The sequence below is a fragment of the Osmerus eperlanus genome, chromosome 28, assembly GCF_963692335.1.
Source record: "Osmerus eperlanus chromosome 28, fOsmEpe2.1, whole genome shotgun sequence".
Lineage (NCBI taxonomy): Eukaryota > Metazoa > Chordata > Actinopteri > Osmeriformes > Osmeridae > Osmerus > Osmerus eperlanus.
In genome coordinates this window covers 4,454,345-4,472,213 of record NC_085045.1, presented here as the reverse complement: position 1 = coordinate 4,472,213, position 17,869 = coordinate 4,454,345, and the positions used below count along the sequence as shown (strand labels likewise).

The following is a 17,869-nucleotide window of genomic DNA, read 5'->3' as shown; positions in this document are numbered from 1 at the left end:
CATCTGTACAGAAAAAAACTGCATTTTATTGTTATGGCTGTCTGCTTTGATGCGGCGCCCACGTCTGTTTGCGTTTATTAAACAGGTTTGATCCTTACGATTTACTGCCGTTGTGAACAGCAGTTGCGCATGGGTGAGTTCAGGACCTTGGAGAGTGCCCGTCCTTAAACTTCAAATCTTGGGCCATTGTAAGACTACAGTATACCAACAGAATTAGAATTACATGGACATCAGTGTAAACCACAGACTACTCTCAATGTCTGAATAGTCAAATCACAACATTTCAAGCAATGCTTTACACTAAGCCAAGCACACACCCCTCCCGTTTGAGAGTCACTAGCGTAATAACCAATAGCCTATACCGCTAACTTAGCCTACTTCCCAAATAACCTACATTTAAAGGAACACGGGGTTAATGCTAAATTACTCAACAATTACCTATGAGCATCTTAACCGGAGCTAAAGGCAGTGAACTACAGAACAATGGTCATTGCACTCTGGACTACCTATGTTCCACCATTTCAAGTCATAAAATGACGTTGGAACCACAAGCCAAACTTCGTCAGCGATGTGGAAAACCGATTAAAAGGATATGGCCACTCTGTAATCTTTTTGGCATATTTTCGTATTATGTTATCCTCGCTGAAGATGAAGAGAGACCGGTTGACAGTGAGGCAGTTTTGCTTAACAGGTATGGGGTTGTATATAGCCATTGTTCTGGCTCTTTGAGCCATCGTTTGCTTGTAGACCCTGGGGCCGCTTGGGGGGCCTGGAGGCCAGATGGCCCCTCTCCGTCCGGAAAGATCATCTTCGAAGCGAGCCATTCTAGAACTGCACAGATCTTATAGAAAAAATCCAAACTGACGCTAGATAAGAGACACAGAAGCAGCATCACAACACGCACTGCTGTTCCAGCCACGAGTCCCCTTTGGTGTGTGTAATGTCCAAGAGAAAATTCTAGGAACATTCAAAATAAAAAAAGCTTTTGCTATGTTATTCAGAGCTTCGGGTGGATTACATCCTTTCTTGAACTCTCCATATTTTCGGTGTTCCAAATATCCCAAAAGAATGGAACTTTAAGGAGAAAGTTTAGATTTCCATGTCACATAATCTTCCATATGTTATTCACTAAATGGTCACATATTATAGAGCACGGACCCTTTTTAGAGGCGCCCAGTTTTACAAACAGACGCGGAGATGTGCAAACAAAACAATTCCCATCATTCACAGATGGCATGCCAGAAGGACTGTTAAGACTGCAGCGCTAACTCACTACCTCAATACAAAAACACGCAATCATCTGGCATCTCCTCTTTGACTGGAGCCTAAAGCCGTATAGCGGGTATAAGTTTGCATTGTTTATTACCTCAACCCATATTCCTCAAGAAGACGAGGCATCTATCACGGTACACCCCATCAATCGTCCTGTATGTTCAGGCAAATTGTAGAGAGAAATTCCAGGTTTGGCACCTCTGCTTCCGTTAAATCACTGGCAGCGTATAATGTAACCACTTTCTCCAGCCAGTGTTCCTTATGAATTGACCCACGTGACTGAAAAGACGCCAGTCAGTGGCTCCACCTGAACGGTCTCTGTATCCATAGCACCAGGCAGGGAGGAGAAGGGGAAGAGCGTCCGGTCTCCCTGGCAGCGCGCGCTAATCACGGGTGCTCCATCACGTCAGTTCATGGAAGGAAACTTAAATGATCGCATGCATGATTAAAGCATTCATTATTAGTATTATTATGCAGATTTCAAAGACGCCGCAATGTTTCTGTAGTTCTCTGCTCGTGTTTTGGATCGGGCGGGGTTTTGAGAATAATGGTACCAGATAGCCTACATGCACTGTAACATCTCTCGATTGTTGTCAAAATCGTTACGCATAATAATCATTTGGAGATTGGTCTGCAAAATGCATGATACGACTGAGACATAGAAGACAAGTGAAAGGAAACACGTATCAGATAAAACAATCAGGTTTTAAATATTGTTTATTGCTATTTCAGCATTAAAAATGTAGCATTCGTCACTGTCTAGACAAGACACAAAAAAAAGACCTGTCTCTTAAAAGCATTTAAAACGAAACGTTATTTACTGTAGACCTCTGCTTAAAACATGGGGATATGATGCTGACTGCCACAGGTCGAAAAGGGGAGACATCGCAGGAAGAAAAGATGGAGATGGGGGAGGCACACGTGGGGCTGGGCTGAGAAGTTATCGGTTCTACGCAACAACATTATTTTGTTATAACTCCATTTGTGCTGTTGATGGCTGTGCTGGGCTCGTACCCTTCTCTGTGCTCTTGGCTCCCTGGGCTACGACAGCAGCAGAGTGTCGACACTTAGGAGAACCACAGTGACAGCTGTAGTATTTACCCTTGATCCTCCAGTAGTTATCTCCATAGTCAAACCTGCATTCGACAACACAAACACACCGGAATCAGTCCACAAGCTGAAGTCCTTCAACCTCCTTCCCATCACAGCATTTACACGAGTATGTATGTCCTTCTGTTGAACTGGTTGAGTGGTAAGGTCTCTCACCCAATCTGTTCCCCTGCTAGGATGGGCTTTCGGGAGAAGAAAGCTATACGTGGGAAGCGCAGGTCTTGATGCATGGTGAACACTCTCACAGCCAGCAGGTTAGGATCACACAGGTGGTTAATAAATCGGCCAATGTTGCCAAACAGCCGGGCATCGATGCAGTGTGCATCTCCCACCTGCAAGAGGAACCAGAGTGTCGTTTCGAATCAGTGGAATGGCGTGCTCTCCAGCATCCCCTGGTGGCTGAATGTGTTTATGTAATGCCATTGTGTAACTTGAAACACAATGTCGTTCATTTCTGTGTTCACCTTGTTGTCGAGGGTGAAGAGGAAGGAGTCAATTTCCCTGCCATCTGCTTCGGCGTCGGTTATGATCTCCCCTACGTACCTGGGATTGAAAAGGGCCTGTCAGATAAGATCTGTGACGCTGGTAAGCACAGAGAACTTTCACATATGGACATCTGACGCAAACGGAACGCTGAACAAGACAGTAAACCTGCATGCGTGCGTCACGGACAACGGCAATCCTTTGTGTGCAACGAAAGAGCTCTCAGGAGGCGCCCCTGGAGAGAACAAAACACGTGCGTACGACCCTTTCATTTCTCCAAATCAACTTACTCGCAGATAAAAGATCCTTGAGGGATGTCCTGCAGCACCCTCACTCCCCAGCCCATCTTCTTAGTCTTATACAGCTGCAGATGGACTCTGGAAAAGGAACCCAAACACGAGACAACCGCTCAGTGGGCTGCAACTGCAAATGGCTGTGTCACACCTGACACGGCATCTGAAGCCGACAGTACAGGAGGGGGGGGGGGGGGGTCACCTTTACCTCAGGCCGTTTTGTACCACGCGATTCCTGCAGGTTCTCCAGCAGGAGCAGGCGTGATTACACTCGAACAGGACGGGAGGCTCCTTGAGACAGAAGTCCAGAGGTAGACGCCCCTCCTGAGGGAACACAGTCGAGCGTGGTGGGCGTTCAGCACTTGGAAAACGCAGCAGAAATGGCGCCAAAGAAATCGACAAGAACACGTTTCGAGGGGGGGGGGGTTAGTGTGGACTTACTTTGTCGTACCAACATCGCAGACTCAGTTGACCACACATGCAGTTGTTGGAGGAGCAGTCGTCCGTACACAGGCAATGCTGAAACGGAAAGGGGCTTTTCACTGGAGAGCGTATTGCATTATGTTAATGCAAAAGCCCCCAAAAAACATCAACATCCTTTGAAGCAGTCGGTGTGACCTTGAGCTTTACCTGCAAGTGGGTGATGTCCTTGTCTATGTTCATCGGGGACGTAACGCAGCTGTCAGGGATGTATTTGAAGTTCTCAGGACAGGGCTCGCTGTCCACCCCATTCACACAGGTTATAGGCATAGCCTCGTACCCGCGAGAGATGTCCCTAAAGACGAGGACCCAGAGACACGTTTAACCTCGGGGAGTGTCTAAGAGCGGGATTCATACCGGTTCATGTTCCCTGCGCGGGGGAAACGCCACGCCGTCGTACCTGCACAGAACTCGCTCTCCAACACTGTCCCTGCCTCTCCGGGCATCCGTCAGCTTCTTGTTGGTATTGAGGGCTCCCCACACCTTGGAGCTGTAGACACAGCAGTCCAGGGGGGTCTCGCCCTCGCTGTTCCTCAGGTTCACGTCACCTCCCCGAGACAGAAACAGCCTGGGAAGATGGGGGGGGGGGGGGGTTAGATCTTCTTCACCCACCAATCAGATCAGGCACATCACAGTGCTCGCTGGTCTGCAGCAGTGAATACTAATTCTCTCCAACATGTTTTCAGTAGAGATGCATCCAGTCGATATTTCTTTTTCCCCACTGTAGGTTAGTGCAATGGTAACGATCTTCTTTGGAAGAGCATCCCGGCTCGGAGACGTGAGGTCGTCGTGTACTCACGTCACACAGTCCAGTTGGTTCTCCCTGGCGGCGATGTGGAGAGGAGAGTCACCATGGATGTTGACAGCATGGAGGTCACAGCGAGCATCCAGCAGCTGCTGAGCGATGTCATCAGAACCAGACAGGGCAGCCCAATGCAGGCAGATGTTCTCTTCCTGGACACAGGTCATAGGTCATTTTACGTTTAGATACAGTTATTGTACAGGGGGAAAGCACAAAGTTTAGAATGCACCATATTTTTGTTCACCTTTTGTTCAAAAATGAGCATGGGAGAGATTGTCCAAATACATTTTAGACACCATTATATGAAGCACGTTCACATATTTTCTCCTTCATTGTTGCTCAGACTTTTGTCTGTCTTTCAGAAGTCATTCATCAGTTTTAGCCCCTTTTCAAGAGTAAAAAGGTAAATGCTCTTGAACCTGAACTTCACTACACATACCCTCAGTAACCACGTGGAAATGATGCACCCCATGGGAAGCCTCATGTCAGAGGACTGACCTAGCTGCCCTGAGCGAGCTGTGAGAACAGACGGCAGCCAGGTGAGGGGATATGGCCAGGCCTGGTGGGTACGACAGGTATGCATGTGTGTGTGTGTGTGTGTGTGTGTGTGTGTGTGTTTGTGGGAGCAAAGGCTTCCTGCTGTGACCTTGTCTCTGATGTTCACATCAGCCCCCCTGGAGAGGAGCAGCTGGACCAGCTCTCGGTGTTTATACTCGATGGCCCAGGTGATGGCCGTCCAGCCGCCGTCGTCCTGAAAAACAAACGCACCCGTCACTGGGATGTACAGGACATAGACTACCATGTTTGTTTGTTTTCTCTCTCTCTCCCTCCCTCTCTGGCAGTTTCTCTCTCTGGCCGTATTTCTAAAAGGCTCGTGAGGACACGGACGATCGTAACCGTGTACCTGGCAGTTGACGTATCTGAACGCCTTGGGGAGCACATGCCGCACCACGTCATAATGTCCCAGTTTGGCTGCCAGATGAAGACAGGTGGAGCCCTTGACGTCCTGCGGGAGACGGAGCCAATAACGCAGACAGTTAACTCTATTATACATTCATTCGGTTCATCCAAAGCATGACACCTGGGTTGTCTGGCCCGATGCCAGCAGTTGGGTTCGTCGAAGGGACGACTGTGTAGAGAGGACCAACCTTGTGGCTGACGGCAGCCCCAGCCCTTAGCAGGTACTTGACGGTCTCCAGGTGGTTGTTCTCACACGCGTCCATCAGGGGCGTCCGCTGCTCCTCATCCGACATATCCAGGTTGGCCCCGGCCTACAGGAGCCGGGAAGACACACGTCACCCGGTATCTCCTAGTACCTCCCACAAACTTGCCACGAGTTTGTACTCGTCTAAGAAATTGGCTCCGTGGGGGTCTCCGGCGAGCCGAATCAAGCGGACCCCGAGCCTGCTGCGCGGCGGAGCCTCGGCTCACCTGGACCAGCATGTGGCAGATCTCGTGGTGCCCCTCCACAGCTGCTGCGTGCAGGGCGGTGCGCTTGTTCTGACTCTCCATCAGGAAGTTGGGGTCCTTTCCTTCCACTGGAACCCAAAAGCAGATCATGTCTTTTCAATTATGTACAGGAAGTTACGACTGTGCTTGATGCTGCGTGGAGACGATCCTGCCATGGCTTTACCCAGAAGATGGATGACTTTCTGAAGCTCCCCCTCTTTGGCAGAGACATACAACTGCTTTGTGGGATACTTCACTTTCTTTGGCTTTAAACTAGAAGACAAGAAAGCAGGTTATAAATCCTTTTTTGAGCGCACTCCAAGCGATATCCAAAGGCAGCAGGACACTAACATACTTTTCATCATCCAGTGCCATCAGAATGTTTTCAAGGGACTCTTTACTTGGGTCTGACCTACTACCCCCAAGCTCCCTCTTCAACCTGGAACAAGAAAACACCCAAACGTGATTTCAAGGACACACAAGGTACACTTTCTACAGTATGCATACAGTACATATGGGAATAAAGAGAGAGGAACAGTGTGAGAGAGGAAGAGAGAGAGGTAGAGAAAGATGCGAGAGGGAAAAGCAACAGAGATGACAGAAAGAGAGAGAGCGAGCGTACTTAGCGGGAGAGGCTGCTCTCCTCCTCTCTGGCTCGGTGGTCTTCTTCGCCCGGAAGACCTGCGGCACAGCCGGCACCAGCGCCGGGGCGGGCAGAGTGGCCACGCTGGTCTCGGTGGGCACGGCAGGTCTAGGGTCAGGCTGGGGCGCGGAGGGCACGGGGTGGGCCTTGGGGGCCGTGACCTCGTGGGCGCCGCTGGCGTCCTCGCCACAGTGAGGGCAGAAGCTACGCTCCTTGATCATGGAGGCACAGGCCCGGTGGTAGCGGTGAGAGATGCTGCCGTACGGACGGCACTCCATGAAAGTCCCCTGGGAAGGGAACGAGGGCGCTGCCGGTTAAAATATTGGGGAGGATCTGGACTCAAGAGGACATGGAAGACACCCTTATGTATATCGCTTTCGAAAACGTCTTGTGAAGTCGGTTTCGTCCACTGACCAGTCTGCAGAAGAGACCACAGCCCGGGCAGCACTGGTGCTTGACCATGCCAGCGCGGTGGTCCTCGCACAGGACCAACAGGTGGACCGTGTTGGACGGCCGCATCAGCTGGTGCTTCACCACGCCTCGCTGGCACCGACTCACCTGAGGCGAAAAAAAACGGGGATGAGGAACAACAACAAAAAGGTGTCAAACATAGCCTCGGTCGAGGCTCGCGAACCGAAATGGTTGAAGGAGGCCCCCGGCGGGGGGCTGCTGCGTGGAGACCGACCTGGCCGTCGATGCTCTCCGTGGCCATGCAGGTCTGCTCTGACATGGAGGGGCTGTGGCCTCGTGAAGGGGTCTCCATGCGGCAGCAGCAGAGAGGCAGCTCTTCAGCCAGGTCCGTCTCCGTCACCTCTGCGTCTGCAGCCAGGCCTGCGTCGCGGACCAGACCAACAAGACAAGCAGTCCCACATCACGAAAACAGGCTGCCATTCGATACTTGTTTACAAAAATCATCACAAAAGTATCAGATAGGTTTGTCAGAGAATCGTCACTTGGATATTTTAAAGTACTTCCATAGATCCGCAGACTCTGCGGGGAGCTAATCTCAACTATCAGCATGCGTGTTCCACCAGTAAAACAATTGGAACTCTGTTCTATTCTTCTCCTAGTCCATATGCAAATGACCACAGCAGCAAAGACAGGCAATCAGTAAGTGTCCCTTCCCCCTCTTTCTTAAGTGAGGAGATTTAAAGACGTCAACCTACTGCAAATTTGCTTCCCTTCAAAGTCCATGCCCTTAGAACCTCAGAATTGGTTTGAAGAATATACTTTTTATTTTTATTTTTTATATCTTTGTGAATGACATGGGATTTATAAGCAAATGTCAGCTAGAACTTCACAGTAGCATTATTTGACAACAAAAAAATCAGTCCTCACCTGATTGTGAGGGTGAGAACAGCTCTTCCTGTGCTTTCAGGTCCAGAGAGTCCAAAGCCAGTTCTGTGTACTCCTGGCTGCAGCCCTTCTCAATGTTGTCCTCCATTTTAATTCCAGTGAGGCAGTTTGTTTTCTCCCTGTCCCCTGTGGCTCTCGGGGCCTCCTGGCTCTGCATATCTTCTCCGTGTGTCACAGCCCCGTTCTTCTCCATGTAGCTGTGTGTGGCCTTGCTGACAGATGGCCCTGGGACTGGCTTGTCCTGTGGCTTCCCTACCTTCGTCTTCTTCTTGGGGACAAAGTTATACAGGCCCATCTTCCTCTTCCTCCGCTTGGTTGCTGTGGGGAGTCGAGAAAGGTGAGTCAAGTCGATACACTGAAAGGATATCCACTATTGTTCCACAGTTTTTGTGGAGTTCCTTGACAGTTTGCTGACCTGGCTGTGGCTTGCTCTGAGGTGGCCTTATCTGAGACGCTGTCAGAGGTATTGGCTTTTCGGTCTGTGTCATGATCGACTTGGCGCCTTTCTTGACCGGAGGCTACGGGAGCACAAAACAGTCAGCTGAAAAAGTCCCAAACTGAACACGTCTTTCAAGTGTGTCATACCAGTCATTCTAGAAGTCCATACCTTCAGTGTTGCTGCGGATGAGACATCTACAGGCTTCAGAGTGCTTTGTTTTCTGCTGGACATGACCGACTCCAGAGAGGGAGAGCCTGGGGCCAGAGCTTTAGACCCCCCTGCAACAGCAACCCCTCCTCCCACACAAGCCCCAATAGGGGCAGCTCTCAATGGTTTACTATGCAAACGATGATAGTTAGGACTGAGGGCCTGCGTATGGAAGGTTGTAATCTTTAACTGGGTAGAGGGCTTCGGAGGCTTAGCTTTTGCACCTTCGCTGACTTCTCTACCTTCCATGGCCTTCCTGGGGGGATCTTCTGGCGTCTTCACTCCAGCCTCACCAACACCACCTGAAATGTGTGAATCATCACACATTACATTTACCGAGCCCTGAAAGTGTGAGGTAAACCGGACCTGTCTGGTACTGACCGTGGGAGGGGACCTCACTTGCTTCCTTCAATTTTGATGGCTCCTTCATTTCCTCAGATTGCTCTGGGCCCCGTCTCCCTCGCACAGGTTTACACAATCACCCGCCAGGCTGAAAATACACCACCAAAATCAATACATTTCCACACAAGTTCAGCAAGTTGCTGGGCTACAACTTTCCCATCCTGCTGTGTTTCTGAAACGGAAGCATCCCATCCATAACTGCAACTATGTCTAGATATAAAAGGAAAGCCTGGAAAATATTGATTTAAATACAAGCTCAACCGGTTACAAAACATTCACAAGCAGGCGCAGCAAATCTGTCCGTGCATGCAGATAAAACCTCCAAGATGCACTACGTAGAAAGCTGTAAGATTCAAGTCCTGCAAAAGTTAGAGCAACAAAGTAACTTCCTACCAGCTCGGTCGGAGACTGGAGTTGTTGAGAGAGAGTGAGAGAGAGGGGGGCAGGGGAAGTATGCCAGTTTCCCCTTCCTTCCCCACCCTTTCAGCCAGTCATGTGACTAGGCTGCTCCCCATTGGTTCCTCCACAGAGCATGCTCAGTCTGCTCGCTTGCTGTTCAACATGTGCCCCGGCTCGTTCTTTTCTTCTTTATGAAGCAGCAGTACATGAGCTGGCCAGTCGGTGGCATCACCTTCTCACACAAAGACCCACTTCACTGAAAGCACTATTAGCCTTCTAGAAGCTCCCCCCCCCCCCCCCCCCCCCCACGCGTTGTTTTTTATTACACATGATCATTTCTTTATACATGTCTTCACATGTAATAGTCTGGAATTAGTCAATGGGTGTAGTTTTGCCTGCACATATTCACACATTAAAACACATTTGTTTTCAAATGTAAAATACTGTTTGTGATTTTGCTCTACAGTTGAGAAATGAAGTTGTGTGATTGTGCCAAGATACATCTGTGACATTACAAAATGAATTGAGCAGAATTGCTGATGATAAATCGTTTATTTGTTATAATATGAATAAATAAACATTTGTACACAATGCAGTGTATGCAACACACATTATGTAACCAAAAGTGTCCAGTCAATTGTAAAGTCAATTCTATAAAGACCAGAGAGCTAAATAGCTTCCTAAAACACACGACAACTGAACCTTTGTAAAGACATACAGTGGCACATCATATGGCTGGTTTATCAGCTGAGAAGAACTGAAACAAACAACTCCTGATTATGATCCTGAGGGAAGGCTAAGGCTAATAATAGTGTCTACTACTAGGTATAAGCAGCAGTGTGTTGTTTTGTTCCATGTTTATTATATTGTGAAAAGGAAAACATTACATGGATTCCTCATTCATAAAAGCTACCTATACCATCAAATAAAATCAAAGGCAAAACGGTCGGTAGCCAGTCCACAGTGGAAGGACAAACTTAAAATGGACGTCAAAATCTACATGCTAGTGATTTGATAAGCAAATCAGAAAAACCTTCTCTGCTACTCCCATGTAAGCTGACCAAGCAGTTCTCTTATTCAACACCATATCTTAAGCAAAACAACAGAAAACATCACACACACACTGAAGATTAATAACATTGATAAAATACAATTCAAAAATCAAAACAAGTATTGGCGAATGTGAGCGCCCTAAAGTACATTAAACAGTTGTGATTGGGTCATTTGCATCCAGTAGAACAAAATGGAACCTGTCGCTATTAACAAGCAGACTTTGAAGAAGATAAAAAAGGTAAAAGGCAACTTCCAATATTTATAACATCACAGATGTCATTTTAAAATCTTCACTCCTTAACCAACCCTGAACTCACAGTATACACCAAAACAACAAAACATCAATTTCCCTTTCAGACATGAAAGTGTTATGATCATGTCCAACAAAATCAGTTGTGACAAAATATAACAACATGTGGTGTACTGGTGAGAACTGATAAGAGCATAACAGTGGTCAGATAGCAGTTGCAAACGAGCTTCCTGGATCTCCCGGCTGAAGCTTATGTGCTGCCGCTACAGCTCTGATCATAGGAGGGTGGGGCCTCTATAAAAAAAAGGGAAAAAAATAAAGTGTTATCACACATACAAGCACACACTTTCCTGTAAGAGCCTAGTCTCTGACCACATCATGAAAAACCTGAAAGCAACATCAAACCAGTCTGGGGTGTGGCTTCATGCTTGTACACTTAAGAACACGTTATCTATCGATATTCTCTCGTGTTCTAAAACAACACTATCAAACTAGCAACACACCACACCTAATAGTCCAACAAAATGATTGTTATGAGGCAAATTCATCTTACGTAAGTGATATTTAAACGTTGCCATTGACCACTGCTCACCTGGAAGAGTGGGATACAGCTGAAAATGGGATGCAGACCGACCGAGTGGGTATACAGAGTTCCCGTAGTCTGGATGCAAGAGGGGGGGGAAGGCGATGGGCATAGGGGTGCCCTCAGAGAAGTATGGGGCGCTGGCCCCTGTGGCCCCTGTGGAACCATGCTGGCTTGGATTCTGGGGGAAGGTGACACCTGGGGCATAGCTAAAGGCACAGGGGGACATGGAGGCCTGGGGGACCGAGGGGCCCAGCTGGGAGTTCTTGGTGGGGATGGCCCCTGGGCCGTCATGGTGCTCATCGGCTGGTGGGGCGCTGGGGGAGGCACACGAAGAGCCTCTCTTCCGGGTGGCTGCGCGGGGGGCTGGCGTGGGAGGAGAGGTGGGGTCCGCAATTGAGATGGGGCGAGCGGCCGGAGAGGAGTCCAAGCGAGAGGGTGGGGCTGCCTTGATGGACGTTTTGGACTTCTTGTCCAGCGAGACATTTCCGACGTGGATGGGAAGGGTCACGGTGGCATCCGCAGACTTCAGGGTTACCTACAAAGCACGAGGGAGAACGTTAGTGTGAGGGGGGGGGGAAACAAATACACTGACCAAAATCAATACATTTCCACACAAGTTCAGCAAGTTGCTGGGCTACAACTTTCCCATCCTGCTGTGTTTCTGAAACGGAAGCATCCCATCCATAACTGCAACTATGTCTAGATATAAAAGGAAAGCCTGGAAAATATTGATTTAAATACAAGCTCAACCGGTTACAAAACATTCACAAGCAGGCGCAGCAAATCTGTCCGTGCATGCAGATAAAACCTCCAAGATGCACTACGTAGAAAGCTGTAAGATTCAAGTCCTGCAAAAGTTAGAGCAACAAAGTAACTTCCTACCAGCTCGGTCGGAGACTGGAGTTGTTGAGAGAGAGTGAGAGAGAGGGGGGCAGGGGAAGTATGCCAGTTTCCCCTTCCTTCCCCACCCTTTCAGCCAGTCATGTGACTAGGCTGCTCCCCATTGGTTCCTCCACAGAGCATGCTCAGTCTGCTCGCTTGCTGTTCAACATGTGCCCCGGCTCGTTCTTTTCTTCTTTATGAAGCAGCAGTACATGAGCTGGCCAGTCGGTGGCATCACCTTCTCACACAAAGACCCACTTCACTGAAAGCACTATTAGCCTTCTAGAAGCTCCCCCCCCCCCCCCCCCCCCCCACGCGTTGTTTTTTATTACACATGATCATTTCTTTATACATGTCTTCACATGTAATAGTCTGGAATTAGTCAATGGGTGTAGTTTTGCCTGCACATATTCACACATTAAAACACATTTGTTTTCAAATGTAAAATACTGTTTGTGATTTTGCTCTACAGTTGAGAAATGAAGTTGTGTGATTGTGCCAAGATACATCTGTGACATTACAAAATGAATTGAGCAGAATTGCTGATGATAAATCGTTTATTTGTTATAATATGAATAAATAAACATTTGTACACAATGCAGTGTATGCAACACACATTATGTAACCAAAAGTGTCCAGTCAATTGTAAAGTCAATTCTATAAAGACCAGAGAGCTAAATAGCTTCCTAAAACACACGACAACTGAACCTTTGTAAAGACATACAGTGGCACATCATATGGCTGGTTTATCAGCTGAGAAGAACTGAAACAAACAACTCCTGATTATGATCCTGAGGGAAGGCTAAGGCTAATAATAGTGTCTACTACTAGGTATAAGCAGCAGTGTGTTGTTTTGTTCCATGTTTATTATATTGTGAAAAGGAAAACATTACATGGATTCCTCATTCATAAAAGCTACCTATACCATCAAATAAAATCAAAGGCAAAACGGTCGGTAGCCAGTCCACAGTGGAAGGACAAACTTAAAATGGACGTCAAAATCTACATGCTAGTGATTTGATAAGCAAATCAGAAAAACCTTCTCTGCTACTCCCATGTAAGCTGACCAAGCAGTTCTCTTATTCAACACCATATCTTAAGCAAAACAACAGAAAACATCACACACACACTGAAGATTAATAACATTGATAAAATACAATTCAAAAATCAAAACAAGTATTGGCGAATGTGAGCGCCCTAAAGTACATTAAACAGTTGTGATTGGGTCATTTGCATCCAGTAGAACAAAATGGAACCTGTCGCTATTAACAAGCAGACTTTGAAGAAGATAAAAAAGGTAAAAGGCAACTTCCAATATTTATAACATCACAGATGTCATTTTAAAATCTTCACTCCTTAACCAACCCTGAACTCACAGTATACACCAAAACAACAAAACATCAATTTCCCTTTCAGACATGAAAGTGTTATGATCATGTCCAACAAAATCAGTTGTGACAAAATATAACAACATGTGGTGTACTGGTGAGAACTGATAAGAGCATAACAGTGGTCAGATAGCAGTTGCAAACGAGCTTCCTGGATCTCCCGGCTGAAGCTTATGTGCTGCCGCTACAGCTCTGATCATAGGAGGGTGGGGCCTCTATAAAAAAAAGGGAAAAAAATAAAGTGTTATCACACATACAAGCACACACTTTCCTGTAAGAGCCTAGTCTCTGACCACATCATGAAAAACCTGAAAGCAACATCAAACCAGTCTGGGGTGTGGCTTCATGCTTGTACACTTAAGAACACGTTATCTATCGATATTCTCTCGTGTTCTAAAACAACACTATCAAACTAGCAACACACCACACCTAATAGTCCAACAAAATGATTGTTATGAGGCAAATTCATCTTACGTAAGTGATATTTAAACGTTGCCATTGACCACTGCTCACCTGGAAGAGTGGGATACAGCTGAAAATGGGATGCAGACCGACCGAGTGGGTATACAGAGTTCCCGTAGTCTGGATGCAAGAGGGGGGGGAAGGCGATGGGCATAGGGGTGCCCTCAGAGAAGTATGGGGCGCTGGCCCCTGTGGCCCCTGTGGAACCATGCTGGCTTGGATTCTGGGGGAAGGTGACACCTGGGGCATAGCTAAAGGCACAGGGGGACATGGAGGCCTGGGGGACCGAGGGGCCCAGCTGGGAGTTCTTGGTGGGGATGGCCCCTGGGCCGTCATGGTGCTCATCGGCTGGTGGGGCGCTGGGGGAGGCACACGAAGAGCCTCTCTTCCGGGTGGCTGCGCGGGGGGCTGGCGTGGGAGGAGAGGTGGGGTCCGCAATTGAGATGGGGCGAGCGGCCGGAGAGGAGTCCAAGCGAGAGGGTGGGGCTGCCTTGATGGACGTTTTGGACTTCTTGTCCAGCGAGACATTTCCGACGTGGATGGGAAGGGTCACGGTGGCATCCGCAGACTTCAGGGTTACCTACAAAGCACGAGGGAGAACGTTAGTGTGAGGGGGGGGGGAAACAAATACACTGATTAAAACAGACGTTTTTTGGGGGTATTTACTTGGATGTAGTATTCCATGGTGATCAGGTTACAGCCAGAGAGGGAAGACTGGGGAAGAGGAGGCACGATGATCTGCTCCTTCCACTCGGACAGCTTGCCGGCCTTCACCCCAGCACCCTCCACCTCCGCAATGGTCTTCTGGTCATAGGTAGGCTTTGATTTGGTCTGGTAGGTCACTCTCTGAGGGAGAGGAGCCAACACACACACACACAAAAAGATGCTTTCGAATCAGTGACAGTCCTTTTACATGATCAACGTAACCCCATGCTGATACAAATCATCTTTATTGACGACTAAAAGCTACGCGAAACATTCAAACCTAAAGGAGAAACGTTGTACCTGCATGAGGCTGGCCACCACGGTGCTCGTGGTCCTGCCTGACTGGTTCTGGACCTCGGCGGTGAGCTGGATGACCTGCCCAGGAGTGTAGCCGCGCATGTCCGTCTGGGCCTTCAGAGACACGGTGCCTGTCTTCATCAGCATGTAGCTGAACTTCTTGGTTATGGCTGAGGAACTAGGTTCCTACAAAGACGAGACGGGGGAATGAATGGTTGACCCTGGGGAAACTCCTCTTCCCTCTACGTCGACACCACGCTAACACGTCCTCACCTGTATGTCAGGCACTTCGTTCAGATTGAGGAGACTCAGCAGGTAGAAGGGTTTCTCCGTCTTGTAGTCCTTTGCGAAGCGAGGGGTGTCAATAAAAGCCCTAACTCTGTAAATGATCTTCCCATAATTTCCTTCAAAAGATGTAGGCGCAGAGGCTGCAGTGGAGGACAAATGTGAGAGGGGTAAATGTTAGGGCGTTTGGACTCATGGGGTCTGCCGTGTAAGCAGGAACCACAGACAAGTCATACTGCCAGACTCTAATCATATCTTTCAAATCGAGATACAATGAGACTGCAGGTTTCAAGTGACCGACTTAGCATCGCAATGGTAAAAACCGGTTTGGTCGGTTTTGTGATTTACAGTATCAGTACACACGTGAGAATAAGGTGGAAAGAATGACTGGGTTACAGATGAGCTGATTAATTGACATCATTGTGAATACCATCAACTACAGATCGGTCACAGAAAAAGAATGGAACGTGTCTGGGCATGTCGGCTTCCGGAGGTAAAACATTGGTAGGAAAGAATGTGGCACGGCCAACATGCTAAGCCTTCGTCACTGAGAGGTCATTCATTACCTGGAATGAAAAACTTGAAGGGAAAGCTGTGTTCTCCCTCTTTCAGTGTTCCTGGGACATAGAGGAACAGATAAGTATCAGTTAGCAGGTTAGACAATGGGCGTGTTGTCCCTTCTAGAGAATAAAAGCTATCTACGCAGTCAATATCTAGCTTTAATGAATGCTGAATCATATGTACCTTCTATTGTTTTCATCCTTTGTTATACAAGTGGCCAGGTGTGATTGCCAATAAAGGAGTGTGTAAGAGGTTGATTGAGGGTGAAAGGGAGTGGAGTACAAAACTACAGGGGGGGGGGGGGGGGTCAATGGCCCGAGCACAGCATAGCCTACCTTTATCTGTCACAATGACCGTGCTGTTAAAGTAGGGCTCCTCCACGGTCCATGCGGTGTCGTTGATTTTGCTGGTCACGCCACAGAAGCCATTGCAATTCACCTTGATTGCTTCAGGAAAAGACAAGAGGTGAACACAATGGTTAGATTAGATGGACTTGCACTTTAAACTGCACCCAGACCCACCTGTAAATTCCATGTTATTGGTGCCTTGTACTTAAGTAAGTCCACTATGTACTGTATACTGTATGGACAGTCGGACAGAATAAAGGTAGGAGGCATTAGCTACTTAAAGATGTAATTATTTACTGGAGACAATCATGTGAAAATCTAATTTGTGTCCAATGAGGAAAGGATCAGATTTGTTGCAAATTGTGATCACTACAGTTGCCATTGATACCTTGTTCCATAATGTCAACACCATGACTCATACAGCGTCAGTCTGACCTGCTTTCTCTCACAAGGAATGTATACAAACCGGAGGCTCAACTTAAAAGTTTAACAGAAACTCGTGGGACACAACTGATTCTCCGTCACAGTGAGGGACCTACCATTAGGCTTGATTGCATATTTTTGGAAAAGGGCCCAAAATTAAAATATTTAGAGTTCTTTCCCAAAAATACACCTTCTACGTTGAAACAAATAGCCTACCCTTGAAAGCTAATGGAGGTATGAGACAGAGAAAAAGAGAGCGCTAAAGAGAGAGAGAGAGCTTCATCCGATCAGTTATTAAATTGATCAGGATCCACTTTTTATATTATGAACAAGGCGATAGGGTTTGGGGTAGTTGTTGCCTCCCTTTGTTTGGCTCTCAAAGGTCATGTGATATTCAAACCAACACTAACATCCATTCAACAACTACACAAAAGTTCATGTAATACTGCTGTTTATTCGTATTTTGTGCATTTTGATCAATCTTAGAATCTTAAGAGTAATCACTTTTTAAGCCTGAAAAGGTATTTTGTTACACTAACCGGTGAGGGTGGTGGTGGCCACCTGTCAGTAAACCTATATTTAATACTAGGGTCAAAAGCTTCTCAGCCACTTGACAGATGGCACCTGATCAAAGTGGATCCTATTCACAATGAATTTCTAAAACAACCCATGTCATCTTGATACTCGAAATGGTGCCAGCAGTAACATGAACCACAAAAAAACATTTTTTAGATCTCACTTGTGAGATCTAAATCTATCTAAATCAAACCTAGATAAACAAATACATCTCAACACATGGTACAGTCATATCTTAAATGTTTAACAGAAAATCACTTTGGGTCACACAATTTGTTTTCAGTGGAGAACTTGTTTAATTTCCACTTCCTGTTTTCGCTACAGGTAGGCTACGGCAATTTGAGATCACGAAAACAATACAAACATACCTTTACACAGCAGTGGTTCTGCTGTTGTAATTTTCAGCGTGCCTGTGATGGATTCTCCGGGGCTGTAAACAACTTTGTTGTCGGTTAAAATAATATCAAATTCCTGAAGCTTTCCCATGTTTTCTCCCACAAGGAGTGGGTCGAGTGTTGTTCACCTGTGCGCCGAGTGTGCCTCTATCCAGCCCCTCGAAATGACGTCAATAACATGCATTCAATGAATTCATTGGCCCCTCCTTTAAAATATTATCGCTTCAACCGGTTACAAGTTATATTCAAAGATGTTTCTCAACGACTTTTTAACAGTAAACAACCTGTGCTCTTTTAATTATTGATTCATCCCCCTTTTATGAA

General features: G+C 47.2%; 3 protein-coding genes across 5 annotated transcripts in view; all 3 read right to left on the bottom strand.

Moving 5' to 3' along the window:
* The window catches only part of cacna1ba (calcium channel, voltage-dependent, N type, alpha 1B subunit, a), a 53,094-nt gene extending 51,736 nt beyond the window's left edge, over positions 1-1,358 (bottom strand). The window contains 1 exon segment of the mRNA XM_062454076.1: positions 595-1,358. Within this exon segment, the coding sequence (XP_062310060.1) occupies positions 595-824 (230 nt within the window). The 5' untranslated portion in view covers positions 825-1,358.
* Positions 1,359-1,971: 613 nt separating this feature from the next.
* On the bottom strand, positions 1,972-9,454 carry ehmt1a (euchromatic histone-lysine N-methyltransferase 1a). 2 transcript variants are annotated; one of them, XM_062454491.1, is made up of 23 exons: positions 9,330-9,454; positions 8,916-9,024; positions 8,496-8,836; positions 8,304-8,406; positions 7,871-8,206; positions 7,218-7,363; positions 6,947-7,090; positions 6,512-6,819; positions 6,245-6,328; positions 6,074-6,162; positions 5,872-5,978; positions 5,589-5,711; positions 5,345-5,446; positions 5,087-5,191; positions 4,438-4,592; positions 4,039-4,206; positions 3,789-3,933; positions 3,600-3,677; positions 3,367-3,482; positions 3,156-3,242; positions 2,847-2,925; positions 2,539-2,714; positions 1,972-2,408 (listed from the first exon to the last, which is right to left on the bottom strand). In XM_062454491.1, exons 2-23 carry the CDS (start codon positions 8,962-8,964, stop codon positions 2,243-2,245), a joined length of 3,207 nt encoding a protein of 1,068 aa, XP_062310475.1. In that variant the 5' UTR covers positions 8,965-9,024; positions 9,330-9,454; the 3' UTR covers positions 1,972-2,242. The 2 variants fall into 2 exon arrangements, with proteins under 2 accessions (XP_062310475.1, XP_062310476.1); XM_062454492.1 differs by lacking the exon at positions 6,245-6,328.
* A 3,195-nt stretch (positions 9,455-12,649) lies between these two features.
* Positions 12,650-17,702, bottom strand: arrdc1a (arrestin domain containing 1a). Of its 2 annotated transcripts, XM_062454360.1 has the most exons (8): positions 17,519-17,702; positions 16,140-16,250; positions 15,810-15,860; positions 15,232-15,386; positions 14,962-15,144; positions 14,623-14,802; positions 14,008-14,536; positions 12,650-13,709 (listed from the first exon to the last, which is right to left on the bottom strand). In XM_062454360.1, the coding sequence occupies exons 1-8, from the start codon at positions 17,634-17,636 to the stop codon at positions 13,666-13,668; spliced, it is 1,371 nt and encodes a 456-aa protein (XP_062310344.1). In that variant the 5' UTR covers positions 17,637-17,702; the 3' UTR covers positions 12,650-13,665. The 2 variants fall into 2 exon arrangements, with proteins under 2 accessions (XP_062310344.1, XP_062310345.1); XM_062454361.1 differs by lacking the exon at positions 15,810-15,860.
* Between the last annotated feature and the right edge of the window lie 167 nt (positions 17,703-17,869).

Coding starts and splice junctions, on each gene's coding strand:
- arrdc1a (XM_062454360.1), bottom strand. CDS start 17,636: ATGGGAAAGCTTCAGGAATTTGATATTATTTTAACCGACAACAAAGTT. Junction 15,861..16,139: donor GGTCATTGTGACAGATAAAG/GTAGGCTATGCT, acceptor TCTATGTCCCAG/GAACACTGAAAGAGGGAGAA. Junction 13,710..14,007: donor GCTGTATCCCACTCTTCCAG/GTGAGCAGTGGT, acceptor TTTTTTTTATAG/AGGCCCCACCCTCCTATGAT.
- ehmt1a (XM_062454491.1), bottom strand. CDS start 8,964: ATGAAGGAGCCATCAAAATTGAAGGAAGCAAGTGAGGTCCCCTCCCAC. Junction 6,163..6,244: donor ATGGCACTGGATGATGAAAA/GTATGTTAGTGT, acceptor CTTGTCTTCTAG/TTTAAAGCCAAAGAAAGTGA. Junction 4,207..4,437: donor AACCAACTGGACTGTGTGAC/GTGAGTACACGA, acceptor CCATCTTCCCAG/GCTGTTTCTGTCTCGGGGAG.